Below are 18,679 nucleotides of genomic sequence, written 5' to 3'. Positions count from 1 at the left end.
GCATTTCGAGAACTTTGCAAACAACTGATGCTCTCTCAAAGTCTGCAACACTAAGCGTAAGTGTTCCACGTGTTGTTACCGAGTCTTAGAGTACACAAGAATATATCAATAAAAATAATAACAAACCGATCAAGAAAATCTCTAAATACTCGATTCATCAAGTCCATAAAACCGCTGGTGCATTCGTAAGACCAAAAGGTATCACCAGAAACTCATAAGAACCATAACAGTCAGGAATGTAGTCTTAGAAATATCTTGCTCTCTAACAAGAAGCTGATGATAGCCTGATCGCAAATCGATATTCGAAAACCATATAGCCCCTTTCAACTGGTCAAATAGATCATTAATCCTAGGTAAAGGATACTTGTTTCTTATCGTGACCTTGTTCAGTTCATGGTAGTCAATACACAATCGTAAAGAACCATCTTTCTTTTTCACAAATAAAACAGGAGCACCCCATGGTGAAGAACTACGTCGAATAAGTCCTTGACTTAAAAGCTGGTCAATATGAGACTTCAACTCCTGCATTTCCTTTGGAGCCATTCTGTAAGGAGCACGAGCAATTGGTGTCGTAACTGGTTGAAGTTCGATGCAGAACTCCACTTGCCTATTTGGAGGTAATCCAGAAACCTCTGGGAACAAATCCGTAAAATCAGACACAACGTATACTCGCAATCTATAGAGACTCATTATCTACTACTTCACCCTCAATATGGCTAAGGAAAGCTTCTACAAACATACTTCGAGATGTAGTCTGCACTACTACCTTAGATTGACACGTCTTTGCAGAAGTGATTGTCTTGTCAGCATAATCCAATTGCACAAATTAGAAGATAACCATCCCATTCCTAATAATACATCGTAAGGAACCATCTCTAACACATAAAGATCCGCCAAACTCAACATATCCAATCATAATAGGACAAGCATCAACCTTGTTACTCAACTCTACCATACTACTCGTATGAGTGGCAACACATGAAGGAAAATCACACACTTTCATAGAAATTTACCACGCGAACTAACTTAGCAAAAATGAAAGAATGAGTAGCTCCGGTATCAAATAAAATACTAACAGTCTCTCCTAAAATAAAGAAAGTACCTCCTAAAGTAGCATTCTCCGTCTCAGGAGGTTGCACAGCAAAGAGTTGACCCTGGCCACGAAGATGCACATTACAGTTTGCAACCCCAGTGTTTGGTTGCTCACGTATATCTGTTGTCTGAACTTTTTCTTTGGTACATTCTGATGCCTTATGCCCCCTTTCACGATAGTTATAACAAAACCCGTAGAAATTAATTGGTTTAGCGCCAACAACCTCACCTTCAGCTGACACTACTGCTCTTTCGTTGCCGCCATCCTTCTGACCACGATTCCCTTGATTCAAATGCCCCTTTCTTTTCTTCCCTGGACGACCACCTTATTGACTGACATTATGGTTCTGCTGGTTCTTACCACCGCCATGTTGACTCGACGAAGCTTTTGATGCACGGTCAACCTTACTCTCCTTCTTCAGGTACTCTTCATCCCTCTTATGAGCCAAAAAATCTTGCTCAAGCTCCATGGCACATTCAACAGCCCTAACATAAGTGTCAATCATTGGATTTCCAACAATATGCCTCTGATACACGGCTTTCAAACCATATACAACCCGACGATTATTTTTCTCTTCAGTATCTACTAGGTGGGGTACAAACATCGACAATCTTGAGTATTCAATATCATACTCCATAACAGATAAGTTATCTTGCTGAAAAGAAATAAACTCTCTCTCCTTATCATTTCGAACACTCTGAGGGAAATACTTGTCATCGAACATACGAATGAAGTCTGTCTATGTCACGATGGCATGATGCAAGCCACGTGAAGCTGAAGTCCACCATGTATGAGCATCTCCAGTTAGTTGAAACGTAGCTAATCTCTGCTTAAAGAATTCTGTGCAAGAAGGTCCTATGACCCTAAAATCTTGACCATATCATCCTTCCATTCATGGGCTATCATTGGGTTATCAGACTTTCCAGAAAACTCTTTCGGGTTCAACTTCTTGAACTGAAACTGAACCTTTCTATACCTATCTTCCTCAGTTTCAGCAGGCGGTCCTTGGTTCTGATGATTGTTGACTTGTCCAACATTTTGATTCATTGCAGCGACAACTGCTTGAGCTATTAACTGGGTCAATTGCGCCATATTCACATTCACAGTCTGATCTCCTAATTGTGGTTCGTCTCCATCAATAGGACCACCGTTTCTGGTACCACCTTCCAGTATCATTAGGTCTCCTAGTACCACGCCTATATAAGTCGATGATAATCTTAGAAAAGAAATAAAAAAATACTAATAATTATAAAGCATATCCAAACCATGGATATACATAACGAAACGTCCTAGGCTCACTCCCCCCGAGTCCTAGAGTTACTATAACCTAAGCTCCTGATACCAACTGTAACAACCATACTTTCCACATAACCCCGGCCGATGATTAAATAGAAAGTATGCGGTTAATTTCCTGCATTTAGGTACATAACCACAGAAAACTAGGAACAAGTTCCATTACAATTAAATATGCAGAAGGGAATTTTATTATTTCTAAAAATAAAGAAGTCTAAAAAAAAAGATACGATGTACTTGAAAATTCCTAAATGATCAACAAATAAGTAAAATGTTGATTCGACGAAAAAGATAGAAACTACCCAAATTCAATTATCCCCAAGGCCTCACAACTACTTACGCAAAAAAAAAATTCAACGATAGAAGAAGTGTAGATGTCCACCCTCAGTTAGATATCTTCAGATATCCACCGAAACTGGAATCAATCAAACTCCTTCAGGGTCCCTAACAACACCTGAAAAATAATCAACGTGAGTTAAACTCCAAGCAAGTTCACTCAACCTCCGAGTCACAGAGACATATAAAAATGAGATGCAAATATATCGCAAACCAGAGTGTTACAACAAAATAAAAATTCACATTAATAAAAAGTAGAACGATCACTGCCTAAACAATCTAAAGTCCCATCAGATGATCATATAATACAAAAAACTTATTTCAGTTAAATTTATACCACAATGCGACACTGGAACCTATCCGCAATCACATTAACTGCGTCCAGGACATATATGCAAAGTCTAACACCCATATTATACATGTTTATATGGATATACTTAGTATACATATTACTGTACTAATTAGGAACGCATACGCTTCCGCATTTCCCATCTCATTTTTTGGAAACGAGCTTAGCTCACTGTCTCTAGTAACTTACGCAAAGCCACCTAATCAAGGGTCTTACCACAAAGCTATAATCGCTACTTACGTACCCCTCACTTTCACAGGCCATCCAACCTGTCACTAATGCGATCAAGTTGAGTTCCCAACATTCTGGCACTCCAAAGAAAATCTACTAGGTAACCGTTAAGCACAACATTCCTCATTTGCAATCAGACACTCAAGAGACGTATAAAAAATCTACTATCAATATCATATTACTGTGTCTAACAAATTAATACATGAAAACCTCCACTAACAGGTAAGATTCATATCTAACCACTAAGTGATCTAAAAGTCAACAATCTCCACTAGTGCACACAGAAGATGCCATTAAATCTAAGAACTTGGAATTAACATCATGGATATTTAGGCTCTGTACTTGATTAATTATATTCACCAAAGAATCTGAACATTTCGACCATTATTTCCATGACATTTCAACCAATTTTCTACTGATAGAATCACGTATAACCCATCAGGCCTTCCATTCAACTGTGTCGCAACGGTATAAGCTAATTCCTAGATTTAAAAGGTTAAACCAATAAAAACTATCATGTTCTAAGCCATGAAAATTTACCAGCAAGTATCTAGCTAATTCATACTACCCTGGTCCACGTTGTATACCAAAATAATCCTAATTGAAAACAATGGAGTCACACGGATAACAGACAAATAATAGCAGATCGATCATACCACAAGCAATTGATAGAAGATAAATTCAGGCATGAATAGAGTTTACAAGATATTAATTTGTCACTTATACATCTATCTGTAGCTAATAAATCGAATAAAACTTGCCTCAACTATCCGCAAGCAACTTGATTAATCCGTTAGGAAGAACTTCCCTCAATGAACAAGCCCTAAAGGATTATACAACAATAAACAGATGAGGATATAAAACCGCAAGTATAAGCCAAAATCATCACAAAGAAAAATGATCAAAGCTAAATCAAATCCTTACCAATCGATCGCTACTTGTCAAATCTTTTCCCCAAACCTAGCTAATTAATAGTTTGATATGTTACTGCGGCCTACTTCTCTTCATGTTTCCCTTGGCTAATATTTTTCTTATACATTATCTCTTCCTCTCACGATAAGGACTAAAAGGAAAAGTTCAAAAACCTAATTTTCCACCTAACCACCTGGGTATGGCTAAATAAAATACTAAATTTTACTAACGGATATACCCTCTCTAAACCAAACCGTGTATAAATCCTATTTTTTCAACTTTAGTTTAGGGATTTAAAAGAGAGGCATATTACACGTATACATAGAAATGCATTTCTTGGTGATGATGCACTTCCAACACAATCAAGTTGTGTTTAGGTGAACAATATCTTGCTCACCACATGTGACACAAACCGAATTTTCCGCAACTATCGATTTTTCACAATCTATAGTATTTGGGTTACTTCGTTTCTTCTTCCACCTATTTTTGTGTTTCACTTTTGGATTATCATGAAACATATTGCTTTAGAACCTTTCATATCCAAATCCATATTTCCAAAGAACTCTTTAACTTCCAATATTATGGATACTGCCTTCTCCATAGTCATGGAATTTTCTGGGAGATCATTCCTTTTCACACTCAAAGCATCATTGGCTTTCTTTGGTGCCCACTTCTGAATGTGTTTAGGAACAATATGAACCTTCTTCCCATTACTCTCTTCTAGATTTCTAGGAAGAGAATTGGGTTGACTATTCTTTTGCAAGTTAGTCTTTCTCCAATTGGGAGCATCGGATCTTATCTTCGTCTTTGCGAAGTTATCCTTTTTATAATCATTACGATTGTGAAAAGGATTCGTATGACATTTATAGGAAAATATACTTTTATCAAAGCACTGGTTCCTTTGCCTAAAGGTTAGATAGTCACTGTTAGAGCACTGCTAGGTCGAACTCGCAAGCGTTTTTATCTCAAGCTTGTTTGTCAAGTTTAGTAGTCAGAACTATAAGTCTTGACTTCTAGTCTACATATAGATATATATCGATTAGGATAAAATGTGTAATTGAGCTTTAGACTTCACGGCGTTCATCAATTGAAGACGAAGATCTACTAAGGGGAGCTTGGAGAAACCTCATCAATAAAAGGTATGTGGAGACTTAAACTCATCTATCACTCTGAGGTCTATTCTGTTTTATCTCCTATTGAGACTAAGTCGTATAACTATGTAGACTTTACATTATACACATTTGATATTGCGAGCTGAATTTAACTCGCTTATATCTTTCTCGAAATATGTTGGAAAGCTTTTTGCTTTAACTACGTTCATCATTATTCTTGACGAAAGTCAAGTGAGATCATCTAAGGGAATCAAGTACGTAGTATCCTGCTGGATCAGAGACGTAGGAGCATAATTGTACCTTGGATCAGTGTGAGATTGATTGGGGTTCAACTACAGTCCAGGCCGAAGTTAATTTGGAGTAGGCTAGTGTCTGTAGCGGCTTAATACAGTGTGTGTTCAATCTGGACTAGGTCCCGGGATTTTTCTGCATTTGCGGTTTCCTCGTTAACAAAATTCTGGTGTCTATGTTATTTATTTTCCGCATTATATTTTGTTATATAATTGACATATCACAGGTTGTGCGTTGTTCAATCAATTAGAATATCCGACCTTTTGGTTTTCATTTAAATTGATTGACTCTTGGATATTGGTCTTTGGTACCATCCAAGTTATCTCTCTAGTATTTGATAAAGACTCGCAGATTTCTATTTGCTTCAGTATATATCAAATCGAGAGATTGAGATATAAACTCTTTGATATAATTTTTATCTAGATTGAGTCTGACTGTCTAGTTGATTCTCTAGAAAGTATATTGGAGTTTGTCCATATAGATTGCTAAGCAAAATATTGGGCCTGGTTGTTATACCCCCACTTTTTCAGTTTCCTAAACAACAAAACGAAGGGACAAACAAACTCGTAAATAACATAGAAGATGATTTTCCATTAGAAGGTAGAATCAATTTTTTATTTTCCCTTAACAAAGAAGAAAACACAAAGTCATTAACAACCATGCACCGTAGTTCACATGAGAGGATTGTGAACATTCAAGAATCCCAGAGTAATGCGTACGACTGCCCGTTCTTGAACTTTCTTCTTTGTGATTCACCAACAACATTCTTACAAAAGCTACAAATGCGCTTAGAACTTACTCCAAGAATCCAAGTGCTCAATTCCAAGAGAAGTGGTACAAGTGCGACAAAACGGAGCAAAACATTCAAAGACAAGAAACGAGACAAGGACCAATCTTAACTCATCCAAATCCAGGAGTTCTCATCACCTTTTTGAATAGAATTCAAAGAGGAAAGTAATGCAAAAAGAATGATGTCATTCCGAGTTCGGACGAAGAAGTTACGGCCAAAACAAGCTTTTATCGAATACCGAAGACAGTAAAAGTTTACAAACCGGTTTGCAAATGGGATTTCGTGATCTGGAGCTGTTTTCAAACCAGTATGCCAACTGAAATCCCTGAATTTTAATTTTAAATGATGGTATGCATACCTGGTATGTGTACCATGAAGGCCAAACATCCCGAACTACTATTTTCGAACCTAAACATTTAAGAACCTTAAACACAAATCAAGTTAGGTAGACATGAATGATACACAAGGTACATGGATAATGATAAGCACTTTAAGCAAATAATAAAATCATAAATCTTGCTCAAGTTTAGAGACATAACTTTTTAGAAGAATCCAATCGAACTCTACAGCCTTACCAAAGATTCAAACATACCTAACACAATATGTGCACCCCAAATCTCGTGCTTCCCTCACCGTATTGTAACAACCCTACTTTCCACATAACCCCAACCGATGATTAAATAAAAAGTATGTTGTTAATTTCCTGCATTTAGGTACATAACCACAGAAAACTAGGAACACAGTTCCATTACAATTGTATACGCATAAGGGAATTTTATTATTTCTAAGAATAAAGAAGTCTAAAAAAATAGATAAGATGTACTTGAAAATTCCTAAATGATCAACAAATAAGTAAAATGTTGATTCGATGAAAAAGATAGAAACTATCCAAATTCAATTATCCCCACGGCCTCACAACTACGTACGACAAAAAAAAAAAAAAAAAAAACGATAGAAGAAGTGTATATGTCCACCCTCAGTTAAATATCTTCAGAATATCCACCGAAAATGGAATCAATCAAACTCCTTCAGGGTCCCTAACAACACCTGAAAGTTAATCAACGGGAGTTAAACTCCAAGCAAGTTCACTCAACCTCCGCGTCACATAGACATATAAAAATGAGATGCAAATATATCGCAAACCAGAGTGTTCAAACAAAATAAAAATTCACATTAATAACAAGTAGAACGGTCACTGCCTAAATAATCTAAAGTCTCATTAGATGATCATATAATACAAAGAACTTATTTCAGTTAAACCTATACCACAATGCGACACCGGAACCTATCCGCAATCACATTAACTGCATCCGGGACATATCCGCAACGTCTAACACCCATATTATACATGTTTATATGGATATACTTAGTACACATATTACTTTACTAATTAGGAACGCATCCACTTCCGCATTTCCCATCTCATTTTTGGGAAACGAGCTTAGCTCACTGTCCCTAGTAACTTACGCAAAGCCACTTGATCAAGGGTCTCACCACAAAGCTATAATCGCTACTTACGTACCCCTCACTTTTACAGGGCATCCAACCTGTCACTACTGCGATCAATTTGAGTTCCCAACATTCTGGCACTCCAAAGAAAATCTACTAGGTAACCGTTAAGCACAACACCCTTCATTTGCAATCAGACACTCAAGAGACGTATAAAAACTATACTATCAATATCATATTACCGTGTCTAACAAATTAATACATGAAAATCTCCACTAACAGGTAAGATTAATATCTAACCACTAAGTGGTCTAAAAGTCAACAATCTCCACTAGTGCACACAGAAGATGCCATTAAATCTAAGAACTTGGATTTAACATCATGGATATCTAGGCTATGTACTTGATTAATTGTATTCACCAAAGAATCTGAACATTTCAACCATTATTTCCCTGACATTTCAACCACTTTTCTACTGATAGAATCACGTATAACCCATCAGGCCTTCCATTCAACTGTGTCGCAACGGTATAAGCTAATTCCTAGATTTAAAAGGTTAAACCAATGAAAATTATCATGTTCTAAGCCATGAAAATTTACTAGCAAGTATCTAGCTAAGTCATACTACCTGGTCCATGTTGTATACCAAAATAATGCTAATTGAAAACAATAGAGTCACACGGATAAAAGACAAAAGATAGCAGATCGATCATACCACAAGAAATTGATAGAAGATAAATTCAGGCATGAATAGAGTTTACGAGATATTAATTTGTCACTTCTACATCTATCCGCAACTAAGAAATCGAATAAAACTTGCCTCAACTATCCGCAAGCAACTTGATTCATCTGTTAGGAAGAACTTCCCTCAATGAACAAGCCCTAAAGGATTATACGACAATAAACAGATGAGGATATAAAACCGCAAGTATAATCCAAACTCATCACAAAGAAAAATGAGCTAAGCTAAATCAAATCCTTACCAATCGATCGCTACTTATCAAATCTTTCCCCCCAAACCTAGCTAATTAATAGTTTGATATGTTACTTCCGCCTACTTCTCTTCATGTTTCCCTTGGATAATATTTTTCTTAAACATTTTCTCTTCCTCCTACGATAAGGCCTAAAAAGAAAAGGTCAAAAACCTAATTTTCCACCTAACCACCTGGGTATGGCTAAATAAAATACTAAATTTTATTAAGGGATATACCCTCTCTAAACCAAACCGTGTATAAATCCTATTTTTTCAACTTTAGTTTAAGTATTTAAAAGAGAGGCATATTACAGTCTACCCCAATAAAAAAGGATTTCGTCCCCGGAATCAAATTACCTCGTTATTAAGAGATTCAGATGATAACGGAGAACAATATCTTCACGTTCCCAAGAAGCTTCTCGCTCTTTCTGAGGATTCCAGTGCACCTTCACAAATGGTATTTCGCGGGATCGTAGTTGTCTTACTTGTCGATCTACAATACGGATATGCTTATCATTGTAGGTGGCGTCCGGTTTGACAACCAACTCACTAAGGTCTTCTTGTTGAGCTCTCTCTTCGTCTCTTAAGTGTCTACGTAGCATAGAAACATGAAATACATTATGCACTCCAGAAAACTGCAGTGGTAATTCCAGCTAGTATGCCACATTTCCAATCTTCTTGTTATAGGGAAAGGTCATATAAACTTCAGAGCCAATTTCCCTTTCTTTCCAAACCTCATCAGTACTCCTATCGTAGGAGACACCTTTAGTAACACTTCATCCCCAACTTCAAGAGGTAATGGTCGACGCTTTCTATCTGCATAACTTTTCTGCCTACTCTGAGCTTTATGAAGACAATCCTTAACCACTAGGATCTTCTCCGTAGTTAGCTGAACTAAATCGGGTCCCAAAAATCTCTTATCACCTACTTCTACCCAACACGCAGGTGAACGACAAGGTCTTCCATAAAGAGCTTAAAAAGGAGCCATACTGATGCTCGACCGATAACTATTATTGTAGGCAAATTCTGCCCACGGTAAGTATGCATCCCAGTTTCCTTGGAAATCTAGCACACACGCTCGAAGCATATCCTCCAATATTTGATTAACTCTCTCTGTCTGACCATCAGTCTGAGGATGAAATGAAGTACTCAGATTCAACTTTGAACCTGAAATCCCCTCCCTCCAAATTTAGAAGTGAATTGAGCCCCCCTATCAGAAACAACTGAGACTGGCACTCCATGCAATACCACAATATTCTCTACATAGAGCTTGCATAATATATCTACACTGTAGGTAGTATGTACTGGTAAGAAGTGTGCCGACTTAGTCAACCGATCCACTATTACCCAAATAGAGTCATGTCCTCTCTTTGATCTCGGTAGTCCAACTATAAAATCCATGGAAATATTTTCCCATTTCCTTTCTGGTATTGGGAGTGGTTTTAATTCTCCGGCTCACCTTTGGTGTTCAATCTTAACTTTCTGACAAGTTCGGCATTTAGAAACGTATTCTGCAACCTCTCGCTTCATCCTTTTCCCCCAAAACTGTCTACGCAAATCTTTATACATTTTTGTATATCCGGGATGAATAGTGTAGCGACTACGTGAGCTCCATCTAACACCTCACGCCTCAATTGGACATCCAAGGGTACACATAAACGACCTCTAAGTTGAAGCCCACCATCCATCCCTACCTCAAAATCTTCACTTAAGTCTCCAGCTCCAAGTAGATTCGCACACCAATCACCCTTGGATTGTGCCTGGATGATACGGCTAATAAGTGCAGGTTGTACCACAAGATTACTCAAAAATGCTTGCGAAGTAGAAGAATTATTTATGTCTAAGTCAAACTCGGCAACCGTCTCCAACATCTTCCACTCTTCCACAATCATGAAAGATAACAAACCCCTTGGTTTCTGACTCAAGGCATCAGCTACGACATTCGACTTACCAGGGTGATATTGTAAGCCTAAAGTGTAATCATTGATGAGCTTCATCCATCGAATTTGTTTCATATTCAAATCCTTTTAGGAAAACAGATACTTGAGACTCTTATGATCAGTGAAAAGCTCAAATCTCTCTCCATACAAGTAATGATGCCAGAACTTCAGAGCAAAAACTATCGCTGCCAACTCCAAATCATGGGTTGGATAATTTTTCATGAACATACAATTTCCTATATGCATAAGCAATAACCTTACCTTCCCGCATCAAAACACATCCCAATCCTAGAAGTGAGGCATCTGTGTAAACCACTAGCTCCTTTCCTTCTTCGGGTGAGGACAAAACTGGTGCCGAAGTAAGCCTAGTCTTAAGCTCCTGAAAAGCGTCTTCACACTTAGAATCCTAAACAAACAATACTCCTTCTTAGTTAGCTTAGTAAGTGCTCCCGAAATTCGAGAAAAATCCTTAATGAAACGGCGATAATATCCAGCTAAACCAAGAAAAATTCGAACTTCTGAAACCGTTGTAGGTTGTTTCCAACTCAACACTTCCTCAATCTTGGAAGGGTCTACAGAAACTCCGGATTCAGATATCACATGCCCAAAAACTTAACTGATTGTCGCCAAAATTCGCATTTCGAGAACTTTGCAAACAACTGATGCTCTCTCAAAGTCTGCAACACTAAGCGTAAGTGTTCCACGTGTTGTTACCGAGTCTTAGAGTACACAAGAATATATCAATAAAAATAATAACAAACCGATCAAGAAAATCTCTAAATACTCGATTCATCAAGTCCATAAAAACCGTGGTGCATTCGTAAGACCAAAAGGTATCACCAGAAACTCATAAGAACCATAACAAGTCAGGAATGTAGTCTTAGAAATATCTTGCTCTCTAACAAGAAGCTGATGATAGCCTGATCGCAAATCGATATTCGAAAACCATATAGCCCCTTTCAACTGGTCAAATAGATCATTAATCCTAGGTAAAGGATACTTGTTTCTTATCGTGACCTTGTTCAGTTCATGGTAGTCATACACAATCGTAAAGAACCATCTTTCTTTTTCACAAATAAAACAGGAGCACCCCATGGTGAAGAACTACGTCGAATAAGTCCTTGACTTAAAAGCTGGTCAATATGAGACTTCAACTCCTGCATTTCCTTTGGAGCCATTCTGTAAGGAGCACGAGCAATTGGTGTCGTAACTGGTTGAAGTTCGATGCAGAACTCCACTTGCCTATTTGGAGGTAATCCAGAAACCTCTGGGAACAAATCCGTAAAATCAGACACAACTAGTATACTCGCAATCTATAGAGACTCATTATCTACTACTTCACCCTCAATATGGCTAAGGAAAGCTTCTACAAACATACTTCGAGATGTAGTCTGCACTACTACCTTAGATTGACACGTCTTTGCAGAAGTGATTGTCTTGTCAGCATAATCCAATTGCACAAAATTAGAAGATAACCATCCCATTCCTAATAATACATCGTAAGGAACCATCTCTAACACATAAAGATCCGCCAAATGCTCAACATATCCAATCATAATAGGACAAGCATCAACCTTGTTACTCAACTCTACCATACTACTCGTATGAGTGGCAACACATGAAGGAAAATCACACACTTTCATAGAAAGATTTACCACGCGAACTAACTTAGCAAAAATGAAAGAATGAGTAGCTCCGGTATCAAATAAAATACTAACAGTCTCTCCTAAAATAAAGAAAGTACCTCCTAAAGTAGCATTCTCCGTCTCAGGAGGTTGCACAGCAAAGAGTTGACCCTGGCCACGAAGATGCACATTACAGTTTGCAACCCCAGTGTTTGGTTGCTCACGTATATCTGTTGTCTGAACTTTTTCTTTGGTACATTCTGATGCCTTATGCCCCCTTTCACGATAGTTATAACAAAACCCGTAGAAATTAATTGGTTTAGCGCCAACAACCTCACCTTCAGCTGACACTACTGCTCTTTCGTTGCCGCCATCCTTCTGACCACGATTCCCTTGATTCAAATGCCCCTTTCTTTTCTTCCCTGGACGACCACCTTATTGACTGACATTATGGTTCTGCTGGTTCTTACCACCGCCATGTTGACTCGACGAAGCTTTTGATGCACGGTCAACCTTACTCTCCTTCTTCAGGTACTCTTCATCCCTCTTATGAGCCAAAAAATCTTGCTCAAGCTCCATGGCACATTCAACACCCTAACATAAGTGTCAATCATTGGATTTCCAACAATATGCCTCTGATACACGGCTTTCAAACCATATACAACCCGACGATTATTTTTCTCTTCAGTATCTACTAGGTGGGGTACAAACATCGACAATCTTGAGTATTCAATATCATACTCCATAACAGATAAGTTATCTTGCTGAAAAGAAATAAACTCTCTCCTTATCATTTCGAACACTCTGAGGGAAATACTTGTCATCGAACATACTAATGAAGTCTGTCTATGTCACGATGGCATGATGCAAGCCACGTGAAGCTGAAGTCCACCATGTATGAGCATCTCCAGTTAGTTGAAACGTAGCTAATCTCTGCTTAAAGAATTCTGTGCAAGAAGGTCCTATGACCCTAAAAATCTTGACCATATCATCCTTCCATTCATGGGCTATCATTGGGTTATCAGACTTTCCAGAAAACTCTTTCGGGTTCAACTTCTTGAACTGAAACTGAACCTTTCTATACCTATCTTCCTCAGTTTCAGCAGGCGGTCCTTGGTTCTGATGATTGTTGACTTGTCCAACATTTTGATTCATTGCAGCGACAACTGCTTGAGCTATTAACTGGGTCAATTGCGCCATATTCACATTCACAGTCTGATCTCCTAATTGTGGTTCGTCTCCATCAATAGGACCACCGTTTCTGGTACCACCTCTTCCAGTATCATTAGGTCTCCTAGTACCACGCCTATATAAGTCGATGATAATCTTAGAAAAGAAATAAAAAAATACTAATAATTATAAAGCATATCCAAACCATGGATATACATAACGAAACGTCCTAGGCTCACTCCCCCCGAGTCCTAGAGTTACTATAACCTAAGCTCCTGATACCAACTGTAACAACCATACTTTCCACATAACCCCGGCCGATGATTAAATAGAAAGTATGCGGTTAATTTCCTGCATTTAGGTACATAACCACAGAAAACTAGGAACAAGTTCCATTACAATTAAATATGCAGAAGGGAATTTATTATTTCTAAAAATAAAGAAGTCTAAAAAAAAAGATACGATGTACTTGAAAATTCCTAAATGATCAACAAATAAGTAAAATGTTGATTCGACGAAAAAGATAGAAACTACCCAAATTCAATTATCCCCAAGGCCTCACAACTACTTACGCAAAAAAAAAATTCAACGATAGAAGAAGTGTAGATGTCCACCCTCAGTTAGATATCTTCAGATATCCACCGAAACTGGAATCAATCAAACTCCTTCAGGGTCCCTAACAACACCTGAAAAATAATCAACGTGAGTTAAACTCCAAGCAAGTTCACTCAACCTCCGAGTCACAGAGACATATAAAAATGAGATGCAAATATATCGCAAACCAGAGTGTTACAACAAAATAAAAATTCACATTAATAAAAAGTAGAACGATCACTGCCTAAACAATCTAAAGTCCCATCAGATGATCATATAATACAAAAAACTTATTTCAGTTAAATTTATACCACAATGCGACACTGGAACCTATCCGCAATCACATTAACTGCGTCCAGGACATATATGCAAAGTCTAACACCCGTATTATACATGTTTATATGGATATATATTAGTATACATATTACTGTACTAATTAGGAACGCATACGCTTCCGCATTTCCCATCTCATTTTTTGGAAACGAGCTTAGCTCACTGTCTCTAGTAACTTACGCAAAGCCACCTAATCAAGGGTCTTACCACAAAGCTATAATCGCTACTTACGTACCCCTCACTTTCACAGGCCATCCAACCTGTCACTAATGCGATCAAGTTGAGTTCCCAACATTCTGGCACTCCAAAGAAAATCTACTAGGTAACCGTTAAGCACAACATTCTCATTTGCAATCAGACACTCAAGAGACGTATAAAAAATCTACTATCAATATCATATTACTGTGTCTAACAAATTAATACATGAAAACCTCCACTAACAGGTAAGATTCATATCTAACCACTAAGTGTCTAAAAGTCAACAATCTCCACTAGTGCACACAGAAGATGCCATTAAATCTAAGAACTTGGAATTAACATCATGGATATGGCTCTGTACTTGATTAATTATATTCACCAAAGAATCTGAACATTTCGACCATTATTTCCATGACATTTCAACCAATTTTCTACTGATAGAATCATGTATAACCCATCAGGCCTTCCATTCAACTGTGTCGCAACGGTATAAGCTAATTCCTAGATTTAAAAGGTTAAACCAATAAAAACTATCATGTTCTAAGCCATGAAAATTTACCAGCAAGTATCTAGCTAATTCATACTACCCTGGTCCACGTTGTATACCAAAATAATCCTAATTGAAAACAATGGAGTCACACGGATAACAGACAAATAATAGCAGATCGATCATACCACAAGCAATTGATAGAAGATAAATTCAGGCATGAATAGAGTTTACAAGATATTAATTTGTCACTTATACATCTATCTGTAGCTAATAAATCGAATAAAACTTGCCTCAACTATCCGCAAGCAACTTGATTAATCCGTTAGGAAGAACTTCCCTCAATGAACAAGCCCTAAAGGATTATACAACAATAAACAGATGAGGATATAAAACCGCAAGTATAAGCCAAAATCATCACAAAGAAAAATGATCAAAGCTAAATCAAATCCTTACCAATCGATCGCTACTTGTCAAATCTTTTCCCCAAACCTAGCTAATTAATAGTTTGATATGTTATTGCGGCCTACTTCTCTTCATGTTTCCCTTGGCTAATATTTTCTTATATTATCTCTTCCTCTCACGATAAGGACTAAAAGGAAAAGTTCAAAAACCTAATTTTCCACCTAACCACCTGGGTATGGCTAAATAAAATACTAAATTTTACTAACGGATATACCCTCTCTAAACCAAACCGTGTATAAATCCTATTTTTTCAACTTTAGTTTAGGGATTTAAAAGAGAGGCATATTACACGTATACATAGAAATGCATTTCTTGGTGATGATGCACTTCCAACACAATCAAGTTGTGTTTAGGTGAACAATATCTTGCTCACCACATGTGACACAAACCGAATTTTCCGCAACTATCGATTTTTCACAATCTATAGTATTTGGGTTACTTCGTTTCTTCTTCCACCTATTTTTGTGTTTCACTTTTGGATTATCATGAAACATATTGCTTTAGAACCTTTCATATCCAAATCCATATTTCCAAAGAACTCTTTAACTTCCAATATTATGGATACTGCCTTCTCCATAGTCATGGAATTTTCTGGGAGATCATTCCTTTTCACACTCAAAGCATCATTGGCTTTCTTTGGTGCCCACTTCTGAATGTGTTTAGGAACAATATGAACCTTCTTCCCATTACTCTCTTCTAGATTTCTAGGAAGAGAATTGGGTTGACTATTCTTTTGCAAGTTAGTCTTTCTCCAATTGGGAGCATCGGATCTTATCTTCGTCTTTGCGAAGTTATCCTTTTTATAATCATTACGATTGTGAAAAGGATTCGTATGACATTTATAGGAAAATATACTTTTATCAAAGCACTGGTTCCTTTGCCTAAAGGTTAGATAGTCACTGTTAGAGCACTGCTAGGTCGAACTCGCAAGCGTTTTTATCTCAAGCTTGTTTGTCAAGTTTAGTAGTCAGAACTATAAGTCTTGACTTCTAGTCTACATATAGATATATATCGATTAGGATAAAATGTGTAATTGAGCTTTAGACTTCACGGCGTTCATCAATTGAAGACGAAGATCTACTAAGGGGAGCTTGGAGAAACCTCATCAATAAAAGGTATGTGGAGACTTAAACTCATCTATCACTCTGAGGTCTATTCTGTTTTATCTCCTATTGAGACTAAGTCGTATAACTATGTAGACTTTACATTATACACATTTGATATTGCGAGCTGAATTTAACTCGCTTATATCTTTCTCGAAATATATGTTGGAAAGCTTTTTGCTTTAACTACGTTCATCATTATTCTTGACGAAAGTCAAAAGATGATCATGTGAAAATCGCCTTGTAACATCTTACTTGATTTGTATGAGACATTTATTTGTACCTTGGATCAGTGTGAGATTGATTGGGGTTCAACTACAGTCCAGGCCGAAGTTAATTTGGAGTAGGCTAGTGTCTGTAGCGGCTTAATACAGTGTGTGTTCAATCTGGACTAGGTCCCGGGATTTTTCTGCATTTGCGGTTTCCTCGTTAACAAAATTCTGGTGTCTATGTTATTTCTTTTCCGCATTATATTTTGTTATATAATTGACATATCACAGGTTGTGCGTTGTTCAATCAATTAGAATATCCGACCTTTTGGTTGTTCATTTAAATTGATTGACTCTTGGATATTGGTCTTTGGTACCATCCAAGTTATCTCTCTAGTATTTGATAAAGACTCGCAGATTTCTATTTGCTTCAGTATATATCAAATCGAGAGATTGAGATATAAACTCTTTGATATAATTTTTATCTAGATTGAGTCTGACTGTCTAGTTGATTCTCTAGAAAGTATATTGGAGTTTGTCCATATAGATTGCTAAGCAAAATATTGGGCCTGGTTGTTATACCCCCACTTTTTCAGTTTCCTAAACAACAAAACGAAGGGACAAACAAACTCGTAAATAACATAGAAGATGATTTTCCATTAGAAGGTAGAATCAATCTTTATTTTCCCTGAAGAAAACAAAGAAAACACAAAGTCATTAACAACCATGCACCGTAGTTCACATGAGAGGATTGTGAACATTCAAGAATCCGAGTAATGCGTACGACTGCCCGTTCTTGAACTTTCTTCTTTGTGATTCACCAACAACATTCTTACAAAATCTACAAATGCGCTTAGAACTTACTCCAAGAATCCAAGTGCTCAATTCCAAGAGAAGTGGTACAAGTGCGACAAAACGGAGCAAAACATTCAAAGACAAGAAACGAGACAAGGACCAATCTTAACTCATCCAAATCCAGGAGTTCTCATCACCTTTTTGAATAGAATTCAAAGAGGAAAGTAATGCAAAAAATGATGTCATTCCGAGTTCGGACGAAGAAGTTACGGCCAAAACAAGCTTTTTATCGAATACCGAAGACAGTAAAAGTTTACAAACCGGTTTGCAAATGGGATTTCGTGATCTGGAGCTGTTTTCAAACCAGTATGCCAACTGAAATCCCTGAATTTTAATTTTAAATGATGGTATGCATACCTGGTATGTGTACCATGAAGGCCAAACATCCCGAACTACTATTTTCGAACCTAAACATTTAAGAACCTTAAACACAAATCAAGTTAGGTAGACATGAATGATACACAAGGTACATGGATAATGATAAGCACTTTAAGCAAATAATAAAATCATAAATCTTGCTCAAGTTTAGAGACATAACTTTTTAGAAGAATCCAATCGAACTCTACAGCCTTACCAAAGATTCAAAATCATACCTAACACAATATGTGCACCCCAAATCTCGTGCTTCCCTCACCGTATTGTAACAACCCTACTTTCCACATAACCCCAACCGATGATTAAATAAAAAGTATGTTGTTAATTTCCTGCATTTAGGTACATAACCACAGAAAACTAGGAACACAGTTCCATTACAATTGTATACGCATAAGGGAATTTTATATTTAAGAATAAAGAAGTCTAAAAAAATAGAAGATGTACTTGAAAATTCCTAAATGATCAACAAATAAGTAAAATGTTGATTCGATGAAAA

At 37.2% G+C, this 18,679-nt stretch overlaps 1 protein-coding gene across 1 annotated transcript; it reads right to left on the bottom strand.

Annotated features, from left to right (window-relative positions):
- Positions 1 to 989: 989 nt before the first annotated feature.
- On the bottom strand, positions 990 to 1,817 carry LOC113316131. The gene is made up of 2 exons (XM_026564352.1): positions 1,454 to 1,817; positions 990 to 1,405 (listed from the first exon to the last, which is right to left on the bottom strand). Exons 1-2 carry the CDS (start codon positions 1,815 to 1,817, stop codon positions 990 to 992), a joined length of 780 nt encoding a protein of 259 aa, XP_026420137.1.
- Positions 1,818 to 18,679: the final 16,862 nt, after the last annotated feature.

Source organism: Papaver somniferum, chromosome 10 (genome assembly GCF_003573695.1).
Source record: "Papaver somniferum cultivar HN1 chromosome 10, ASM357369v1, whole genome shotgun sequence".
Lineage (NCBI taxonomy): Eukaryota > Viridiplantae > Streptophyta > Magnoliopsida > Ranunculales > Papaveraceae > Papaver > Papaver somniferum.
Note: the sequence above shows the minus strand (reverse complement) of the source record. Positions and strands in the feature narration are given on the sequence as shown.